This window comes from Saccopteryx leptura, chromosome 3, assembly GCF_036850995.1.
Source record: "Saccopteryx leptura isolate mSacLep1 chromosome 3, mSacLep1_pri_phased_curated, whole genome shotgun sequence".
In the NCBI taxonomy this organism is placed as follows: domain Eukaryota; kingdom Metazoa; phylum Chordata; class Mammalia; order Chiroptera; family Emballonuridae; genus Saccopteryx; species Saccopteryx leptura.
The window spans coordinates 649353-670773 of NC_089505.1; the positions used below are offsets into that span (position 1 = coordinate 649353).

At 56.3% G+C, this 21421-nt stretch overlaps 1 protein-coding gene across 1 annotated transcript in view; it reads left to right on the plus strand.

The window, feature by feature from the left end:
• The window catches only part of LOC136398569 (E3 ubiquitin-protein ligase parkin-like), a 719582-nt gene that overhangs the window by 522482 nt on the left and 175679 nt on the right, over window positions 1-21421 (plus strand). Inside the window, exon 6 of the mRNA XM_066372747.1 lies at window positions 6340-6401. Coding sequence (XP_066228844.1) covers window positions 6340-6401 — 62 coding nt within the window. The remainder of the gene's footprint in view (window positions 1-6339; window positions 6402-21421) is intronic.

A 21421-nucleotide genomic window follows, 5' to 3' on the forward strand; every position in this document is an offset into this window, starting at 1 on the left:
GATCAGGGGTCCCCAAACTACAGCCCATGGGCTGCATGCGGCCCCCTGAGGCCATTTATCCAGCCCCGCTGTACTTCCGGAAGGGGCACCTCTTTCATTGGTGGTCAGTGAGAGGAGCACATTGACCATCTCATTAGCCAAAAGCAGGCCCATAGTTCCCATTGAAATACTAGTCAGTGTGTTGATTTAAATTTACTTGTTCTTTATTTTAAATATTGTATTTGTTCCTGTTTTGTTTTGTTTTTACTTTAAAATAAGATATGCACAGTGGGCATAAGGATTTGTTCATAGTTTTGTTTTGTTTTTATATTCTGGCCCTCCAATGGTCTGAGGGACAGTGAACTGGCCCCCTGTGTAAAAAGTTTGGGGACCCCTGATATAGATTATGGAGATTATGTAGACCCAAATTTAGGACCTATACCATTTTCCTCCTGCCTGGAAATCTCCCTTTAACGCCTGCTTGCAGAGCCAGTGTAATGACAGCGAATTCCCTCAGTTCTTGTCAAAGAAAAGCCTTTCCTTTTGAAGGATGATTTTGCTGGGTATAGAAGTCTAGGTTAATGCCATTTTTGTTTCGATGTTCTAAATATGTCACTCCAGTGTTAACGTACTTGGTCTAAGTTTTCAGCCATTGTTACTTCAAATAATTCTTCTTCTCTGCTCTCCCTTTTCCTTCTTTCTGGCACTCAGTTTATGCATGTTACTTTTTTTGAAACTGTCCCACATTCTTGGATGTTCTGGGGTTTTTTTTGTTTTTTGTTTTTTCATTCCTTGATAATTTTTGTTTACCTTTCAGTTTGGAGATTTTTTTTTATCTTCCTTTAAGCTTGCTGATTCTTTCTTCAGCCATGTTAAGTCAAGTCTGTGCACCACAGTAGCTTTACCTGTTTGGACTTGTGTCAGGTGAGAGCATACCTTGAGAATAAAGTGTTAAGTGTTAGACGTTAATGGAGAAGAACAGTGATGATTTTTGGGAGTCTCCGAGGGATATGGGGAGGGTTCTGGCCAAAGACAAGTGACGGGGCAAGCTGCCACCACGGCCCCCCGGGGAGTAGACCCCGAATCTGCAGTGGCACCACCATCACCAAGGACACAGCTTCACGCAGATGGCGTAATGTCTGCCAGAAGACCTCGCCACCCGTTTGGCCACACCAGCTGTGAGTGGCTGAACTGGGAAGAGAGGTGGCAGTGTTTGCCCAGAGCTGGGAATGAGAGACTGGCAGAGCACATACAGTGGAAGGACAGAGGATTCATGGGTTTAAGCATCGTTGACATCTTCCCCTGTGGGGTCCAGGCTGGGAGAGAGGTGAGAGGTCAGAAGAAGCCCACCTGTGGGGTCCAGGCTGGGAGAGAGGTGAGAGGTGAGAAGAAGCCCACCCTGTGGGGTCCAGGCTGGGAGAGAGGTGAGAGGTCAGAAGAAGCCCACCCTGTGGGGTCCAGGCTGGGAGAGAGGTGAGAGGTCAGGAGAAGCCCACCCTGTGGGGTCCAGGCTGGGAGAGAGGTGAGAGGTCAGACGAAGCCCACCCTGTGGGGTCCAGGCTGGGAGAGAGGTGAGAGGTCAGAAGAAGCCCACCTAACCAATCAGCAGGGTTGGGGGTGGGAGCTGGGGCCTTGGGAATAAGAAAGAGGGAGGGGAGGTGGAGTAGCTGCCTCTCACAGGTGCCATAACCTCTGGTCTGGGGGGAGCGACCACAGGGCGGATAACACATTCATGGAGCACCCACTCATGAACAAGCTGTACAGCGGGCACAGCAGTGACAATACCACCAGTCCCCGTTCCTGTCACCTTCCCATTTCAGCAGCAGGAGGCAGGAAAAGTCCCTGCGGTGCGCAGTCTGTTAGAAGATGGTGGACGTTATGGAGAAGACACGGCAGCCGGGGGGGGGGGGGGGGCCTGGGTGGTCAGGGGCCTGGGGACAGCGGCCTGCGGGGCGGTCAGGGGGCCTGGGGACAGCGGCCTGCGAGGTGGTCAGGGGGCCTGGGGACAGCGGCCTGTGGGGCGGTCAGGGGGCCTGGGGACAGCGGCCTGCCGGGTGGTCAGGGGGCGGGTGGTCAGGGGGCGAGCGCAGGCCGGCCGGGCCAAAGCGTGATAAGCCAGGCAGGAAGGGTGCTCGGGACGCTGCCAGGGCCCAGGCGGCGGAGGACGTGGTCAGCCACTGCGTCCACCTTGGCAGTTACTCCTAGTGAGATGGGAAACCCCGGGGGTGACACGGGATTCAGTGTAACTATTTGAACAGGATTCTGTTGACTGTTATCTGGAGAGCAGACCACCTGACTGGGGCTGAAGGCAGGTGACACTGGGCACCGTGGGGCTGTGACACGGTCCAAGGAGGCAGCTGTGGCCACAAACAGTGATCCATTGCCATGTGTGTGGACCTGTGTGAGCGGCCGGCGCGCGTCTCTGTGTGTGGACCCGTGTGAGCGGCCGGCGCACGTCTCTGTGTGTGGACCTGTGTGAGCGGCCGGCACGTGTCTCTGCATGTGGACCTGTGTGAGCGGCCGGCGCGCGTCTCTGTGTGTGGACCTGTGTGAGCGGCCAGCGCGTGTCTCCGTGTGTGGACCCGTGTGAGCAGCCGGCGCGTGTCTCTGCGTGTGGACCCGTGTGAGCGGCCGGCGCGTGTCTCCACGTGTGTACCCGTGTGAGCGGCCGGCGCGTGTCTGTGCGTGTGGACCCGTGTGAGCGGCCGGCACGTGTCTCTGTGTGTGGACTTGTGTGAGCGTCTCTGTGTGTGGACCCGTGTGAGCGGCCGGCACGTGTCTCTGTGTGTGGACTTGTGTGAGCGTCTCTGTGTGTGGACCCGTGTGAGCGGCCGGCGCGCGTCTCCGCGTGTGGACCCGTGTGAGCGGCCGGCGCGTGTCTGTGCGTGTGGACCCGTGTGAGCGGCCGGCGCGCGTCTCTGTGTGTGGACCCGTGTGAGCGGCCGGCGCGCGTCTCTGTGTGTGGACCCGTGTGAGCGGCCGGCGCGCGTCTCTGTGTGTGGACCCGTGTGAGCGGCCGGCGCGCGTCTCTGTGTGTGGACCCGTGTGAGCGGCCGGCGCGTGTCTCTGCGTGTGGACCCGTGTGAGCGGCTAGCACGTGTCTCTGCGTGTGGACCCGTGTGAGCGGCCGGCGCGTGTCTCTGCGTGTGGACCCGTGTGAGCGGCTAGCACGTGTCTCTGTGTCGTCCTTCTTTGCCAGGACCCTCTTCCCTCCTTGTCCCCCCCACCCCAGCCTCCCCTTCCCCTTCCTCCCGACACCTGCAGTCGCATGCGTGCCTGGCATCGCTCGTTTTGTTATCTTTAACCTCCGTCTTCACTTCAGCCCGTACCTGCCCGTGCCCCACCTTGACGTTCCTGTGATGCGCAGAGTGGCAGACACCCCTCCGGGGTCTTCCTAGATATCTCGCCCCTGGCAGCCCCCCCTTCCGACTCTGGGGTACGTCCGACCTGTTTATTCTGTTGTTTGTACCGACCAGGTGTTCCAGGTAATTATCTAGTCTCCTGTTAGAGATGTTGACGTTTGAGCCATCATGGGCGTCAGTCCTCAGTTATGTCTTAGGAGCGCGGTAGAATACAAATTCTGCAGATAGGCTCATTTTACATTCTGTTTCTTATTTTATCTGGCATTCAAATACGTCAAATCGGTGTTCGTCGAATTGGAGGGATGGAGCAGATCACTTGTAAAGGAGGGGGATCCTCAAACATGTCTAAGGTTGAATACAATTATTTTTAAAATAATATATTTTAAAATCGCTTCTAGGACTTTTCACTAAGCTCAAGTGTCTTATTTCTTAAATAAGTCTTGATATAAATGTAGATAGAGACATTTTATGCTTATACAACCGGAAGGCCCAAGTGAAAACTGATAAATATAAATAAAAACACAAAACCAAAAGCAGTCCAGTTAACCCTGAGTTTAAGATGGCAGACGGTCATCTTACTGGCACAAAATTGTTGCTTGGGGCACACACAGGGCCTGACAGGTGAGCCCAGGCTCTCCCGACCTCAGCACTGGTCCGACCCTGGGCTGTGGGGCCCCGGTTCTCCCACCACCTCTTCCATCACGGACCCACCGGGTCCCTCCTGGACACTGGGACCGTCCCATGCTGAGAGTGTGTCCCCGGGATCCGGTCCGACCCTGGACTGTGGGGCCTCGGTTCTCCCACCACCTCTCCCCTCACGGACCCACCGGGTCCCTCCTGGACACTGGGACCGTCCCGTGCCGAGAGTGTGTCCCTGGGATCCTGTCCGACCCTGGGTTGTGGGTCCTCAGTTCTCCCACCACCTCTCCCCTCACAGACCCACCAGGTCCCCCCTGGACGCTGGGACCCTCCCGTGCCGGGAGTGTGTCCCCGGGATCCTCTCTGCCTTCTCCCTCCCTCATTCGTTTCACAAAACTAAAATAAGACTGCGCGCTCCCAAAGGGAGCCAGAACTCACGCGCTGACATGAGGCTGACTTTCCACAGCAGTTTTTGCTGAATTGGAGCCAAGCAAGTGGCCCAGAGTGTCTTTTTTCTAATTGATTAGCCGGTCATCAGAACAGCAACTCTGAAATGAGTGCCGCCCCTGAAGGTCCTGCAGGCTGCGCGAGGCGGGTGGCCCCAGCTGGAGACACAGCTCTGGCATGCCCAGGGTCGAGCCTCTCATTTGTATGGTCTTGGATATGTCTGTTGCAATTAATTCACGAAGTTTTTCACCAGAGCATTCCCCTCAGGATTTTCGTTTATTTACTTGGACTCTGGTCAGGTGATAGCATCACCTGGTTATATCTATGAGCTACTTCCTCAGAGTATAAAATACGATAGTAGCAAGGACTATATACTAAACACAGTATCGAAGAGTAAAACTATGTCCCAGCCTTTTACGTGACCACAAAATTTCAGAACTGGAACCGACCCTCACGTCAAACCCATCTCTAAAATTTCCTGCATCGGCGGTCACTTAGGCCGCGTTTGAAAACCTCCGCGTTACTACCGTCTGAGGCGATGCATTCCGTTTCTAAATCAGACGTTTCTTTATCCCGAACCAAAGCCTACCGCGGGGACTGTTAGCCTGTTTCTAATCCCCGTTTCTGCAATAAAGCACAGCTCTCATCCCTCTTGCAAAGGGTTACTCCTTTGCCCCTGTGACGATCATGGCTGCCCCACCCCGGCCGGCCCTCCCCCGACGCGTGCCCCCCCGCACAGCTCGCCACTGTTACATGTGACGCTCAGCCACAGGGGACAGGGCGCTGGGACGGCTCTGGTGCAGCGCGCGCCCAACCCGATTCCTCCATAGAAAACTTCAGCAGATAATAGAATCCATCGACTGTAACCTCAGAGAACCAGATTCTCACATCAATTCTGTTTCCAGAGTTAATGTTATAAATGATTGCACATAACACTGTGGAGCAATTCCATTATAAAGACGGGAGGGGACATGTCTTCGGTGATGACCAAGCATGCCCTGGCGTGTGCATGTCTGCGTGTGTGCTGTCTGCTCACGTATCTCTTTTCACCACTGAAGAGAGAGCGTGGGGAGGTTTGAAGAGGCGGCCCCCAGCAGGGTGAGGCCGGCAGGTGACGGGCACCAAGCCTATTGTGGCCCTCGGCCCAGATCTCTTCCACAGGAGACCCTTTTCAAACCGAAACGCAGGGTCCCGGTGGTCTTGACTCAGCCTCCTGGGAGGACCGGGCGTGGCTCTGACCTAGAGCCACACCCCACAAAGACCGGGTGTCCTGCTGCCCAATCTTCATTCTTTCTTATTTTTGTCACGATGTGCATATGTTTAAATTAATTTTTTAAATTTTATTCTTCAACTACTGTTGACGTAAAACATTACATTCATTTCAGGCATACAACATAGTGGTTAGACAAACCTATAGTTTACAAAGCGGTCACCCAGATAATTCAAGTGCCCACTTGGCACCATACAGAGTCCCCCCTGCCATGTACATGCTTCACCCAGCCTGGGGGACAGGAAACAGGATGAGGCGGAGAAGGGGAATGGGCCCGTACCCACCCACTCCCAAAGTCCAGGCTGCTTACTGGGGTCAAGCACCACGCTGGGCAGAAATGACGGGGTACCTGAGGCCCCACAAAGACCAGACCACAGTGGGAAGGGGAGAGAGTCCTGGCCCTCAACTCACATGCAGCTGCTTGCCAAGGAGTCACCGCGGGGGAGGGGGTGTCAGGAAGCCCCCAGGCCTCCCTCAGCGGCTCGGCTTCTTGGTGGCTGGTCAGAAGGTGGCTTGCGGGGAGGCATTTGTGTCCTCACAACAACAGCCACCCTGGGCGTCGGCAGCCGCGCCTGTATGTGACAGCGCGTTACCGCAGACAGTGGCAGGAACATGTTTGTAATCACTGTCTTTCTCCAACAGCTGGCTGCCCCAACTCGCTGATTAGAGAGCTCCATCACTTCAGGATTCTCGGAGAAGAGCAGGTGAGTCGCCTTCCCAAAGGCTGGCCCGGAGCGCGGTGAGCGGCTGACCCTGACGGGACAGCTGGGGGCCCCTCCCGGGAGGCAGAGCATCTCCTGGCCCTCGGCACCCCCAAACGGGGAGGAAAGCCGCTGTGGAGATCCGTGTGAGGACACTCGTCCCCTCTCCTATCCATCAGACTTGACAGGCTGTTAATTGGTACATCTGCTATCTGCCGAGTGTCTCGTCCCGGCGCCCGCGGCGGGCAGGTAGCCCTGGCAGAACGGCAAACAAACAGAGCCGAGATGAGTTTGCTCCCGGGACGGGTCGCCACAGATGGCCCGGGTCAGCGTCTGCGAGGGACGGCCAGTTCTCTCCTTCACGGGCTCTCGTACCTTGTGTGTGCTGTCTCTCTCTCTCTGCCACCTCTTTCTCTACAGGACGTGAACATGTGACGTATATACAGTGTGCCCCCTTTAAGGTGCATCTTTTAAACTCTGTGTGTGCTCATGAGACCTGTCAGATTTTAAAGAGATGTGCTAAGTAAATGACTCAGGATGCTAAATTTAGATAGATAGATGATAAATAGAAAATATAGCCTGACCAGATGGTAGCGCAGTGGATAGACCATAGGACTGGGATGTGGAAGACCCAGGTTCGAGACCCCGAGGTCGCCAGCTTGAGCGCAGGCTCATCTGGTTTGAACAAGGCTCACCAGTTTGGACCCAAGGTCACTGGCTCGGGCAAGGGGTTACTCGGTCTGCTGTAGCCCCCCCGGTCAAGGCACATATGAGAAAGCAATCAATGAATAACTAAAGTGCCACAACAAAAAACTGATGATTGATGCTTCTCATCTCTCTCTATTCCTGTCTGTCCCTATTTATCCCTCTCTCTGACTCTCTCTCTGTCTCTGTAAAAAGAAAAAAAGAAAATATAGAATATGATACTTGTAAATAATACATACACACACACACATCCTTGTGACTTAAAAGTAAATCTCTTCATTCTTATGTGCCTTATGGGCTCCATATTATCATGTTAAAAATTTATGTCAAGTTATCCTTCAAAGACACCAAGTAGCTGACAAGATGGTGGGTGACCTACCTTGCGTCCTCCTGCTGATATTCACTCCCAAAGGGCGCCTCCCCAGCTCTGACCGGAACACGTGGTGGCTCAGCTCTGTCGATGGGTTTTTTGTGTGTGTGGTTTTGTTTGACACGTATACAGTATGTGGCAAAGCCAGGCGGCCGATTTCCAAAATGAGATTAAAAACACAAAGGGGTTCATTGTGGAAGGATTAAAAAAAAAAAAAGCTGGAATCATGTTCAACTCCTTGAATTAACAGGTGACAGTATGACTCCTTTATATTTTCATACTGCAGATTTTTAAAATAGCAGGTACAAGTGCTTATTCAAATACAAATGAAATCAATGATCCTTTCTTTCGGGTCAGAATCAGTAACCAAGCCCCCCAGAAGACATACCTATTGATGAAAACACCTGTATCAGAATCAATAACCAAGCCCCCCAGAAGACATACCTATTGATGAAAACACCTGTATCAGAATCAATAACCAAGCCCCCCAGAAGACATACCTACTGATGAAAACACCTGTATCACAATCAATAACCAAGCCCCCCAGAAGACATACCTACTGATGAAAACACCTGAATCTTGAGGCCATTCCCCTGTGGAAGCCTGAGACATGTCTTAAGGCAACAACCAGTGGTGGTCACCCTGCCCTTTCTGTTCAGGGATTGGAATCTCTCTCCTAACCGTCTACCAATATTTACAGATTGTTCCCACATTTGTTTTAGAGTCATGGGCGATGAGCAGCCATGACCATCTCCGTAGATTTGTGTGCAGTGCAGGCCATTTGACATCCTCCTGGACACTGAGTGTGCCATAATCGAGTCAGCGTGACTCTGACCAGTGTGCACATGGCACAGCAACACTGAGCTTTATCTCCCGAAAGGCCTCCCTCCCTCCCTCCCTCCCCCCTCCTCCCTCCCTCCCTCCCCCCTCCCTCCCTCCCTCCCTCCATTCCTTCCCTCCCTCCCTCCATTCCTTCCCTCCCTCACTCCCTCCCTCCCCCTCCCTCTCTCCCTCCCTTCCTTCCTTCCTTCCTTCCTTCCTTCCTTCCTTCCCTCCTTCCTCCCTCCCTTCCTTCCTTCCTTCCTTCTTTCCCTCCCTCCCTCCCCCCTCCCTCTCCCCCTCCCTTCCTCCCCCCTCCCTCCCTCCCTTCCTCCTCCCTCCCCCCTCCCTCTCTCCCTCCCTCCCTCCCTCCCTCCCTCCCTTCCTCCCTCCCTCCCTCCCTCCCTCCCTTCCTCCCTCCCTCCCCCCTCCCTCCCTCCCTCCCTCCTCCCTCCCTCTCTCCCTCCCTCCCCCCTCCCTCCCTCCCTCCCTCCTCCCTCCCTCCCTCCCTCTTCCCTCCCTCCCCCCTCCCTCCCTCTCTCCCTTCCTTCCTTCCTCCCTCCCTCCCTCCCTCCCCCCTCCCTCCCTCCCTCCCTCCATACCTTCCCTCCCTCCCTCCCTCCCTCCCCCTCCCTCTCTCCCTCCCTTCCTTCCTTCCTTCCTTCCTTCCTTCCTTCCTTCCTTCCCTCCTTCCTCCCTCCCTTCCTTCCTTCCTTCCTTCTTTCCCTCCCTCCCTCCCCCCTCCCTCTCCCCCTCCCTTCCTCCTCCCTCCCTCCCTCCCTCCCTTCCTCCTCCCTCCCTCCCTCCCTCCCTCCCTTCCTCCCTCCCTCCCTCCCTCCCTCCCCCCTCCCTCCCTCCCTCCCTCCCTCCTCCCTCCCTCCCCCCTCCCTCCCTCTTTCTCTTCCTTCCTTCCTCCCTCCCTCCCTCCCTCCCTTCCTTCCTTCCTTCCTCCCTTCCTTCCTCCCTCCCTCCCCCCTCCCTCCCTCCCCCCTCCCTCCCTCTCTCCCTTCCTTCCTTCCTCCCTCCCTCCCTCCCTCCCTTCCTTCCTTCCTTCCTTCCTCCCTTCCTTCCTCCCTCCCTCCCCCCTCCCTCACTCCCTTCCTTCCTTGCACTCAGCAGGTACTTCCCTGTCGCCTACTGTACCCCGTTCTCGGTGACAGGGCAGGGGAGCAGCAGAAACCCCCGTCAGGTGCACATTCCCATTGGGAAACCCCTACTATGTCGTGAACACGCGAACAGGGTCCGAGCGCCGTATGTCAGATGGTTGGCGCTGTGATGGAGGAAAATAAGCCACAGGAGGGACAGCGACTGCTGGGGGCAGGGTGACAGTTTCTGTGCGGGGGGTGGGGGGGTCAGGAACAGCCTCGCGCCGCGGGTGACGTGTGAGTGGAGGCCCGAGAGGCTGGAGGAGGCATCGTGCTGACGTCTGGGAGGAGTCTCTCCCAGGTGGACAGCAGAGCAGGGGAGGAGTCTCTCCCAGGTGGACAGCAGAGCAGGGGAGGAGTCTCTCCCAGGTGGACAGCAGAGCAGGGGAGGAGTCTCTCCCAGGTGGACAGCAGAGCAGGGGAGGAGTCTCTCCCAGGTGGACAGCAGAGCAGGGGAGGAGTCTCTCCCAGGTGGACAGCAGAGCAGGGGAGGAGTCTCTCCCAGGTGGACAGCAGAGCAGGGGAGGAGTCTCTCCCAGGTGGACAGCAGAGCAGGGGAGGAGTCTCTCCCAGGTGGACAGCAGAGCAGGCACGGGCGTTGGGAAGTGGCCGCAGAGGATGCTGGTTTTCCGTGGGACGCGTCATACACTGTGAGCTGCGGTGGGAACCGGGTGGGAAGACATTGGGAGAGTGTGAGCCGGGCGCCGAAGAAGAAGGCCCGTCGAGGAGGGTGGGCCACCCGGCCCTGCGCTGGGGCCGCAGGAATGGCCAGAGCTCTGGCCTCAGAACTTGGGGACACGGGTGACCTTGACCAGAGGACTGACGAGGGTGGAAGTCTGCCCGGATCGGGTTCCTGTGACAAGAAGAAGAAGAGAGGGGGAGGCCGAATGTAGACGTTTTTTCATTTTTGAGGAATTGAGCCATACAGGAAGGCAGTGGGGGGAATGCTCCTGTCTACATGCTGTTGGGAACGACTTGGAGGAGGAGACGGGGGATGGTGCAGACGAGGGGGGAGACTCCCAGGGTCCTCGAGCCGACCACCCTGACTGTGGACTTGGAGGAGGAGACGGGGGACGGTGCAGATGAGGGGGGAGACTCCCAGGGTCCTCGAGCCGACCACCCTGACTGTGGACTTGGAGGAGGAGAGGGGTGATGGTGCAGACGGGGGTAGACTCCCAGGGCCAGGGTCCTCGAGCCGACCACCCCCTGACTGTGGACTTGGAAGGGGAGAGGGGTGACAGTGCAGACGAGGGGGGAGACTCCCAGGAGACTCCCAGGGCCAGGGTCCTCGAGCCGACCACCCCCTGACTGTGGACTTGGAGGAGGAGAGGGGTGACGGTGCAGACGAGGGGAGAGAATCCCAGGGCCAGGGTCCTCGAGCCGACGACCCCCTGACTGTGGACTTGGAGGAGGAGAGGGGTGATGGTGCAGACGAGGGGGGAATCCCAGGTGCAGACGAGGGGAGACTCCCAGGGCCAGGGTCCTTGAGCCGACCACCCCCTGACTGTGGACTTGGAGGGGGAGAGGGTGACGGTGCAGACGAGGGGGGAATCCCAGGTGCAGACGAGGGGAGACTCCCAGGGCCAGGGTCCTTGAGCCGACCACCCCCTGACTGTGGACTTGGAGGGGAGAGGGTGACGGTGCAGACGAGGGGAGACTCCCAGGAGACTCCCAGGGCCAGGGTCCTCGAACCGACCACCCCCCGACTGTGGACTTGGAGGAGGAGAGGGGTGATGGTGCAGACGAGGGGAGACTCCCAGGGCCAGGGTTCTCGAGCCGACCACCCCCTGACTGTGGACTTGGAGGAGGAGAGGGTGACGGTGGAGACGAGGGGGGAATCCCAGGGCCAGGGTCCTCAAGCCGACCACCCCCTGACTGTGGACTTGGCCTCGGGCAAGACTGCGCTCTGTCACCCCCGGTCGCAGTGAAGCAGGTGGGAGGGAACAGGAAGGTTGTGCTGACCGACTTTCTTTCTCCGTCAAACAGGAAGCCACGACATCAGCTGAGGGCAAAGGGGGAGGAAGTCTCGCAGGAAGAGGAGAAGGTAGTGAAGTTGTCGTTCAGGAGGGTGGGCGCTGAGTACACGTGGGAAAGGAACAGAGCTGGCGTGAGACCGGTCAGCGTGGGTGCTTCTGTCACATTCGGCTGGGCCGGCCCAGGTGGAGGAAAGGCGGACGGTGGGGTTTAGGCGGCCCTCCGGGGTGAGCCAGAGGGAGGCAGGGGAGGCGAGTGTGGAGCAAGGGAGTGGGTAAGTAACCCGGCTTGCGATGTCAGCAGGCAGGCAGAGCCTCTGATGAGAGGAGGGGCGAGGGGGAAGACGGAGGGGCCTCTGGTTACAGGTCCCGGTGGGTTCAAGAATTTCTGGAGTTTGGGTACTAGAAGGATGTCGCTGGAAGAGGGGGTGTAGGCCGAAGAAGGGGTCCTGGATACCGAGCTCATGGAGGTGGCACAGTGACCAGCAATGACAAGGTCAGGGGACGACCAGGAATGTGGGCGGCTGACTTACGGGCGAGGACAGGATGGCCGGAGAAGCTGAGATCGCGACCTGGGAAGCCAGGGTGTCAGAGGTTTCACCCGTGTGGACGCTGAAGTCCACGTGCAGACCGGGGAGAGCTATGGCGAGTGAAGACCAAAGCTCTGAGAAATGGGACCGGGGGCGGGGGAGAGAGTGAGAGACCGAGGGAGGTGACAGCAGCTGACCGCAAACCAAGTGGACAGAGTGGAGCCTGCGGGTCTGAGAGAGGAGCTGCAGGGGCTTGGAAGGAGGGAGGAAGCTGCCACTGGGACTGTGCAGAGCAGTGGTGGGAGGGCGGAGGTGTGGTCGGCAGACACTGAGGGCCGCAGGGTGCTAGTGTCGCCGGGCACGAGCCAGGGTCCGGGACAGAAGGATAGGAGGAAGGTGTTGGGGGTGTTACACGTCACAGAGCAGGGGCCGCTGACTGACTCCAAGCTCCCGAGCTCATGAGCAGGAGAGGGGACAGCTGAAGGAAGGACAGCAGGGGACAGGGACCTGCGGGGACAGACTGGAGTTGGGTTAGGGTGGGTTAGGGGGGCAGACCGGAGAAAAGCCAGGAGCCTAGTCTGTGATGGATGTAAACAGGACACGGCAGCCACGGGTATTTCTACACTGATGATCATGATAAAACCTAGCAGTCTCAGGACAGATGGTGGCGTGAGGCTCTGGGGGGGGGGGGGGGTTCCAGCCCCACCACAGCTACCCTGGGGCAAGTTGGGGGGTGGCCTCACTCAGGACTGGTGAAACTCTCTGGCTCTCTCTAGTGCTTGAGGCAATTTATATTACCGTATTTCCCCATGTATAAGACACTCCCATGTATAAGACACACCTTAATTTGGAGGCCCGAAATTTGAAAAAAAAAATGTATTACATAAAGTTATTGAACTCAAGTTTTATTCATCATAAAATTCATATAACTCCTCATCACTGTCAGAACTCCCATCCTTTACTTTGTCCTCATCTGTGTCTGATGACGAATCACTGTCTTCATATATTGCCTCGTCCTCAGTTCCATCTATGACATTTGAAATGCCACAACCACTGTATAAGACCCACCCAGTTTCTAGACCCTAAATTTTTCAAAAAAGGGTGTGTCTTATACATGGGGAAATACGCCCATGATGAAATGGAAATTTTATATGAATGGGTATTACAAATGCCCTTGGAAAAGTCATTTTAGTCTCTCTCCTAATTGGCTTTTCCATTGGTAGAAAAGGAATAGTAACACTCAGGCATCTCCTAGAGCAGGGGTCCCCAAACTTTTTACACAGGGGGCCAGTTCACTGTCCCTCAGACCACTGGAGGGCCGGACTATAAAAAAACTATGAACAAATCCCTATGCACACTGCACATATTTTAAAGTTAAAAAACAAAACAGGAACAAATACAATATTTAAAATAAAGAACAAGTAAATTTAAATCAACAAACTGACCAATATTTCAATGGGAACTATGCTCCTCTCACTGACCACCAATGAAAGAGGTGCCCCTTCTGGAAGTGCGGTGGGGGCCGGATAAATGGCCTCAGGGGGCCGCATGCGGCCCGCAGGCCATAGTTTGGGGACCCCTGTCCTAGAGGTTTTAGCCATAGGATTGCAACGCTAATTGCAGATATTTGGTACTGCACTAAAATGTTTCCTGTTTAAGCAGCTACTTCTACTTCATCAATATATTGAACTAGTAGCAACAAAGTAGACACTGAAATAAGTGTAACCGTTCACTTAAAGTTGAATTGACAAAACCCACACAGATACTGGTTAATTACTGAATTCATTACTGGCTGGTAGAGATGTGTTCCAGCTATCTGGTGTCTTCCTATGTGATCCTATTTTCATCAATGTTTAATGGGCACTTGGTTTTTCTTTTTTAGATATAGATTAAAAGTAAATCATTAAACCCTATAAATCATTTCCTTCCTAACATAAAAATGCAGTGAAAACCCCCTGGAATTTATTTATTTATTATTATTTTTTTTTATTTTTATTTTTTTTTTGTATTTTTCTGAAGCTGGAAACGGGGAGAGACAGTCAGACAGACTCCCGCATGCGCCCGACCGGGATCCACCCGGCACGCCCACCAGGGGCGACGCTCTGCCCACCAGGGGGCGATGCTCTGCTCATCCTGGGCGTCGCCATGTTGCGACCAGAGCCACTCTAGCGCCTGAGGCAGAGGCCAAGGAGCCATCCCCAGCACCCGGGCCATCCTTGCTCCAATGGAGCCTTGGCTGCGGGAGGGGAAGAGAGAGACAGAGAGGAAAGCGTGACGGAGGGGTGGAGAAGCAAATGGGCGCTTCTCCTATGTGCCCTGGCTGGGAATCGAACCTGGGTCCTCCGCACGCTAGGCCAACGCTCCACCGCTGAGCCAACCGGCCAGGGAAACCCCCTGGAATTTAAAATCATACATTGGCTTTCGCTTCCTGGCCCTATCTCTGACCTGCATTTACGATTTCCTTTCTGAAAGCACGTGTCACCCGCCCCCAAGTCCAAACAACTTGGCAAAGTGGTTATCACGTGGCAGGCAAGTAAAGCCACTACTCTGTTCTGGCTGAGCCCTAAGGAAAGCAGTGTGCTACCCGCCAGTCCACAGGGTCCGGAGGGCCTTCGGAGGGGCTGCGTGTCAGAAGGACCTGCGCCTGCCCCAGCCTCCTCCACCTCGGCGCAGTCCGCGGACTTTAACGAAACAACCTTCCTTCATTCAGCCAATGTCTTTTGAGTACCTTTTTGTAGTGTGACCATGCTAGCGTTGGATAAAATGGTAAACGAGGAAGTCACAGGCGCCAGTTGGGATACATGCTAAGACGGAGGCAAGCAGTGACTGGGACAGAACCACTTTAGAGAAAGAGTCAGGAGCCCCCGCAACGTGAAGGTTGAGAGAGCCCCACTAGCGGACGAGCTGGGCCCCGGGAGCAGGGCGGGGGGTGGGGGGAGCACACTCCAGCAGAGGAGAGCTCGCGCTCAGCGGCCACCAGGTGGGGGAAGAGCTTGCTTCGTTCAAGCCGCTAACTCAAACCAATGTGGCCGAAGGCCATGAGCAAGAGGGGCGGTGACGGAAGGTGGAGACCAGCTGGACCGTGTCGACCACGATTGAGGGTCTGGATTCTATTCTGGGTCCACTGGGAAATCTTCGGCGTTTTAAGCAGGAACCTGGCAGTCTCCCAAATGACATATTCAGAAAGTCGGTCTTGCTGCGGGATGGACACGGGCGCGGTTAAGGTGGTTGGCAGAGAAACTTCTGCTTGACCTGAGTATTCAAGGTCTCGGTGACTGGTCGGCTGAGGGTCAGAGAAGTGAAGGGACCCCACAGCTCCGTGTCACCGAGGTGGGTGAGGTGGCCGGAAGGAGGGGTGAAGGCATGGACCCCTGGGTCCCACAGCTCCGTGTCACCGAGGTGGGCGAGGTGGCCGGAAGGAGGGGTGAAGGCATGGACCCCTGGGTCCCACAGCTCCGTGTCACCGAGGTGGGTGAGGTGGCCGGAAGGAGGGGTGAAGGCATGGACCCCTGGGTCCCACAGCTCCGTGTCACCGAGGTGGGTGAGGTGGCCGGAAGGAGGGGTGAAGGCATGGACCCCTGGGTCCCACAGCTCCGTGTCACCGAGGTGGGTGAGGTGGCCGGAAGGAGGGGTGAAGGCATGGACCCCTGGGTCCCACAGCTCCGTGTCACCGAGGTGGGTGAGGTGGCCGGAAGGAGGGGTGAAGGCATGGACCCCTGGGTCAGTCCCGGACACGTCTGACCTGCCTGAAGCCCCGAGAAAGAGATGGGAGAGGGGTTGGAAATTGAGTTGGCGCTCAGCAGAGATGGCGGTCAGGGGAGGGGTCAGAGGTGGAGAGAGAAAGCCGGGGTCGCTGGCACGTGGGCGATGTTTTGACTTCACAGCAGTTGCCAACAGTTATAGGACAGGGGGGAGCATGGCCGAACCCCCAGAAGCACCAGCCTCGGGGAATCGGGGAAAGAGCTGCAGCCTCGGGGAACCGGGGAAAGAGCTGCAGCCGGACAGCGAGACTGAAAAGGAGCCTCGAGTCAAGTGGGAGGAAACCCCGGGCTGTGCAGAGCTGACGGAGCCCAGAAAGCTCACGTCTCCTGGGGGGAGAAACGGCTCTCGCATCAAATGCTGTGAAGAAGCCGAGTGGCCACGAGGTGGCACGGCACCATGGAGGTCATCGGGGCCGTCACGGGCAGTTCAGGGGGAGGTCCTGGAGACAGCCGGGTGTTCACGGGGTGAAGGTCCAGCAGAAGAGGGGTCGGTTCCTTCTGGACGGAGGTTCTGTATGAAACGGAAAGAGCAGGGCAGCCCCGCAGGAGGGCTCCTGCCCTGCTCCCGGTCACCCAGCAGGGACAGACTGCTCCCCGGTCACCCAGCAGGGACAGACCGCTCCCCGGTCACCCAGCAGGGACAGACCACTCCCCGGTCACCCAGCAGGGACAGACTGCTCCCCAATCACCCAGCAGGGACAGACCACTCCCCGGTCACCCAGCAGGGACAGACCACTCCCCGGTCACCCAGCAGGGACAGACCACTCAGCCGATCACCCAGCAGGGACAGACCACTCAGCCGATCACCCAGCAGGGACAGACCGCTCCCCGGTCACCCAGCAGGGACAGACCACTCAGCCGATCACCCAGCAGGGACAGACCACTCAGCCGATCACCCAGCAGGGACTGACCGCTCCCCGGTCACCCGGCAGGGACAGCCCGCTCCCCGGTCACCCGGCAGGGACAGACCGCTCCCCGGTCACCCAGCAGGGACAGACCGCTCCCCGGTCACCCAGCAGGGACAGACCGCTCCCGGTCACCCAGCAGGGACATACCGCTCCCCGGTCACCCAGCAGGGACATACCGCTCCCGGTCACCCAGCAGGGACATACCGCTCCCGGTCACCCAGCAGGGACAGACCGCTCCCGGTCACCCAGCAGGGACTGACCGCTCCCCAGTCACCCAGCAGGGACAGACTGCTCCCGGTCACCCAGCAGGGACTGACCGCTCCCCGGTCACCCAGCAGGGACATACCGCTCCCGGTCACCCAGCAGGGACAGACCGCTCCCGGTCACCCAGCAGGGACTGACCGCTCCCCAGTCACCCAGCAGGGACAGACTGCTCCCGGTCACCCAGCAGGGACTGACCGCTCCCCGGTCAACCAGCAGGGACATACCGCTCCCCGGTCACCCAGCAGGGACAGCCCGCTCCCCGGTCACCCAGCAGGGACAGACCGCTCCCGGTCACCCAGCAGGGACAGCCCGCTCGGCCCCTCGGGGAAGGACGGTGTTGCTGGAGGAGGGAAATGCTCTGGAAGGGGAGAAGGCTTTGGATCCAGAGCAGAGATGGAGTATCGACCCTTAGCAGAGGGAGCCACTGTCCTTGTGCGACCAGGAAGGACGCAGCAGGCGGTGCCTGTGCCCGTGGCAAGGGTGCTGGCGGGGACAGCTGGCCTCCCACCGCCCCGGGGAGGCGGACCCGTGTTCCCCTGCTGTCTCCTCTCCACGGAGGAGAGTGCTTGACCCACAGACGGTGCTCCGGAGCTATGTGCTGAGTAAAGGGATACATCCTTCGTGACTTCCGTCTTCTCAGCGAGGTGTGGGGGGCGCAGGGGGTGGGCGTGGCAGTCAGGAGAGAGAATAGGACACAGAACGCGAGCACGAGGAAGCTGTACGTGCCCGCTTGAGGTCTGCAGAGATTTAAGGGAAGGAGTCGGTTGTGTAATCTCGTCCTGCGGGGGAGCCTGCGGGGGAGCCTGCACAGGAAAGGAGGAAGGCAGAGGAACTGTTCGCCAGAGCCGTCAGACGACGAGGACCCGTGAGGCCCAGTGCCAGGCGTCCCCCGGGCAGTGTTTACGGTGGTGGACAGTGGAGTCTGCGTCAGACCAGGGAGGAGGTTAAGCTTGGGGAGGGCAGTGGCCAGGGAGAAAGTGCTGGGTCAGTTCACGAGAGGTCTTGACGGTGTTGAAGAGTGTAAGCAACGCTCATACTCTGACGAGAGCAGGATGGAAAAATAGGAGATGGTGTTTGGAAAGAGACACATTTGGAATTGGGATTTTAAAGGTGGTCCAATTTCTCGGGATGACAAGGCTCAGGGAGGGGCGATGACAGTAGAAGGAGTAAAAAAAAAAAAAAAAAGAAAAGAAAATTTAGGTCCCCGAAGACGGGAAGGTAGAGGAACTGGAACAGTCTGACGGGTGGATGATTCCGTCAGACAGGAGTTCCATCCCCAGAGTGATCCCAGAATTGCAGCAAAGATGAAGAGCGTGAACCAGGCGCTGGAACCGTCCGAGAATGAGGGCCTTGTCCACCTTTGTCCACGGCAGGCGGCAGCGACGGGGAGGGGAGTGAGGTGCAGCCAGACGGCGCAAGTCTCACAGGAGCCCTGGGCGGGGTTTCTGCAGGGAGAGGAGAGCCGGGCTTTAGGGACAGAAGTCAGGAGCCGAGAGACCACCAGCTCCACCTCTGCCTGCGAGCGTGTGACCTGAGACCAGGCTTCGTCTGAGAGGGCTGGGAGGGGGATGGATCTGTTCTGGTCACTGCAGGACGGCCGGAACCCTTCGCAGAGGCTGGTCATGCCGGAGAGTTTGCTTGTCGAGGCGCAGGACTTCCAGGGGACACAGAGAGAGGGTTTAACAGAAAAGGGAGGCGGGCACCAGGGACGAGAGACCCACGTAGGAAGGAGAGTCTGGCAACAAGAAGAACGGGGACGGGGGAGTCTCAGAACTAAACAGCAACGCAAGGCGTGAGGGCTGCATCCTGACTCTCCGGACAGAAGCAGGTGGCCGTGGTCATCTCAGGCATGTCTCCGGGCACTGAGGCAACTCACTCTGCCTTCCCTCCAAGACGTGTCCTTAGTGTCACCCGCTTGTTCATTTCAAAGCTAGTTTTAAATGCAAAGCCACCGAATACAGTCCAGAGAATCACCGTGTAAGCTATGTGGGTCAGCAGAGCCCTGCCCAGCTTGTTAACTGGGCGGCGGAGCTAACCCGTCTCCATGCCTCAAACCGAAGCCTCGCCCAGAACTCCCACACGTGAAACGAGCCCGGGACAAAGGCCATCTCTCCGTGGCTCCGGCTCTCGGACTTGGAGGCCAACAGCACTCAGCCAGGGACCACAGTGAAGGGCAGAACGCCCCGTGCCCGCAGACGGCCTTGCCCTCTGCCGGGCGCCCGTCAGGAGCCTGTGCTTAGAGGTCCCGTTTGCAAAGCCCTCAGGAGTCCCCGACTTCACGCCCGTGGTATCAGTTCCTGCCAGGAAAACAGTTCAGTTCGTAGTCATGCTCATCCTGAGAGGTACTGCCATGGCCCCAGCATGCAGGAGGGACAGAGAGACCAACCGGTTTCTTTCCAGAAGATTCCACAGCCACAGGAAGTCGAGATACTTTTTGGCATTCTGTCATCTGAAATATCTGGAGGGGAAAAAAAAAATCCATAAATTGCCAAGCAGGACACAGGCTGTTGCTCCAATTATATCTCAGCTGTTGTTTGATCTCTTCCTCCTTACCTTTGATTCCGGCTGTCCTAATGATTGTTTTTCTATGCGATGGACGAGGTCCAGCCCTTTCTCCAGCCAATTGACTTCCTCAGTCGATGACAGGTGTCCAGGGTGAAGAAAACATTAGCAACAGAACAGAAAATATAAACAGCAGTGTGGCTGGCTCCCCACGGAGACGGTCCCCAGCTCCCCTGGGCTCACTCTGGAAATGAAGAAAAACGAGGCCGAGATTTCTGAGAATTTAAGGAACATTTCTTCTTCCTTCTAATACACACAGAAGACATGACATGTCTGCATAGCAAGGAGAAATGGATCAGTCAGGAGTTTGTGTTCCTCTATAAAGTTATTTGAGATACTTTTTTTTAATCCAAAGAGGAAGTGCAACATCATACACTGTTTCTCATTAGTTTCAAAAAGATGGCTAAGGGTGAGCTGAATTTTTTTTTTTTTTTAATAAAGGGGAAAACAGAAAGTGGAGGCGGTGTGGTTTTGGGGAAAGGGTGCCTGAGACCCACACCCCGTGTTCCAAGGCAGGATCGTGGGTTTCCTGCCTCTGTGAGGTTCAGCGAAGGGCTGGAGTTCGTTGTGACTCGGGGGCCTTGCCTGTCCCTTCCCGGGGTCACGGAGAATGAGCTACGTGGGCAGGGCTGGCATAGGCACGCACAGAGCAAGCTGTTCAGAGACCAGTATCTCCGGTCAGGGTTTCTCTCCTCCAGCGAGGACTGAGAGCGAGGACCCAGGGAGGGGTCCCCCGGTGCCTGGGCTAAGACTTAACCGGAGCCAGAATTCCAGGGAACAGCAAGGCAAGCCCCCCCCTGCCCGCCCGTGTAGAGGTGGCTTTTGCAGCTGCACCCAAGTGCCCCCCAAAGGCTGCTCTGGGAAATACAATGCAGAATAAAAACAGCCTCCTCCCCTGCTCCCAGCGGGCTTCACCGGCTGCCACACAGCCTCTGGGCCGTGACACGCTGTGACTCACTGTGACAGAACGCCTGGCCAGTTCTCACAGAGTTTACCTCGCGCCCTGCACTTCACATCTCTGGCAGCGGTCAAATCTCCATTCCTTCTTGCTTCCCTTTCTTATGAAAGCGCGCCACGCAAACATCACAAGGAAACTGTCTGCGCCCTCCTACAGGGAGGGGACAGGCCTTCTGAGAGGTCTCCCAGGGGTGGGGCGATTAGGCACAGCGCCCTCGGGTGACCACCGTATTTAGCATGTGGTCAGTGGCTAGCAAGAAAGGGAAGCCCAGAGGCCCACATGGTACTTGAACCTATAACCCTTGCTTTATTCTAGAACAAGATTCCGCCCAGCCCAAGTCTCTCTAACGACCGACCGACCACCAAAGTACAACTTCTATTTGATGATACTCACCCATGACTCATTATTTAGATTCTTTTAAAAAATGAGTTTATTGGAACTTCTATGTATTTTATACTTTAAAATGAATATTTTCTAATTGTAAAAGAATCCATAAGCACCCACACAGACTGAATCATTTGCTCCCCAAATAGATAACATATAAATCATAACGAGAAGTTGAGATTTTACCTAGATAGCTCGTGTAATGGAAGGTATTTTTACTACATTCTGATGTCACATGGGGGAAATTAAAAATATTTTTTTTCCTTAGGTGCAGAGCAATATGTTCTGTTAATATTAATATTTTGAGATATTTTTGTAAGTATTATGGTATCAGCTCTAAATGATCTTAGTTGCCTGTCTGTGGATAATCCACAGTATGAAAGCACATCTGGAAATTCGCTAGAAATTCGCAGACTGGTTTTAATAGGAGCTTCACCAGCACGAGCAGCAAGAAAGCAGCACCGTGTGCACACGCGTGTGAGCACGCAGACACGCGACGCAGTGACTCTCGGAGAATCCGCTGCTCCCGGACCTCACCCGAGAATGGATCCAGAGAGGGCTGGTCCGCGTGACCACGTTGTCGCTTTCCCCCAAGTGACCGCCGTTGATAAAATGCGCAGCAATGCAGACGAGCAAACAAAGCC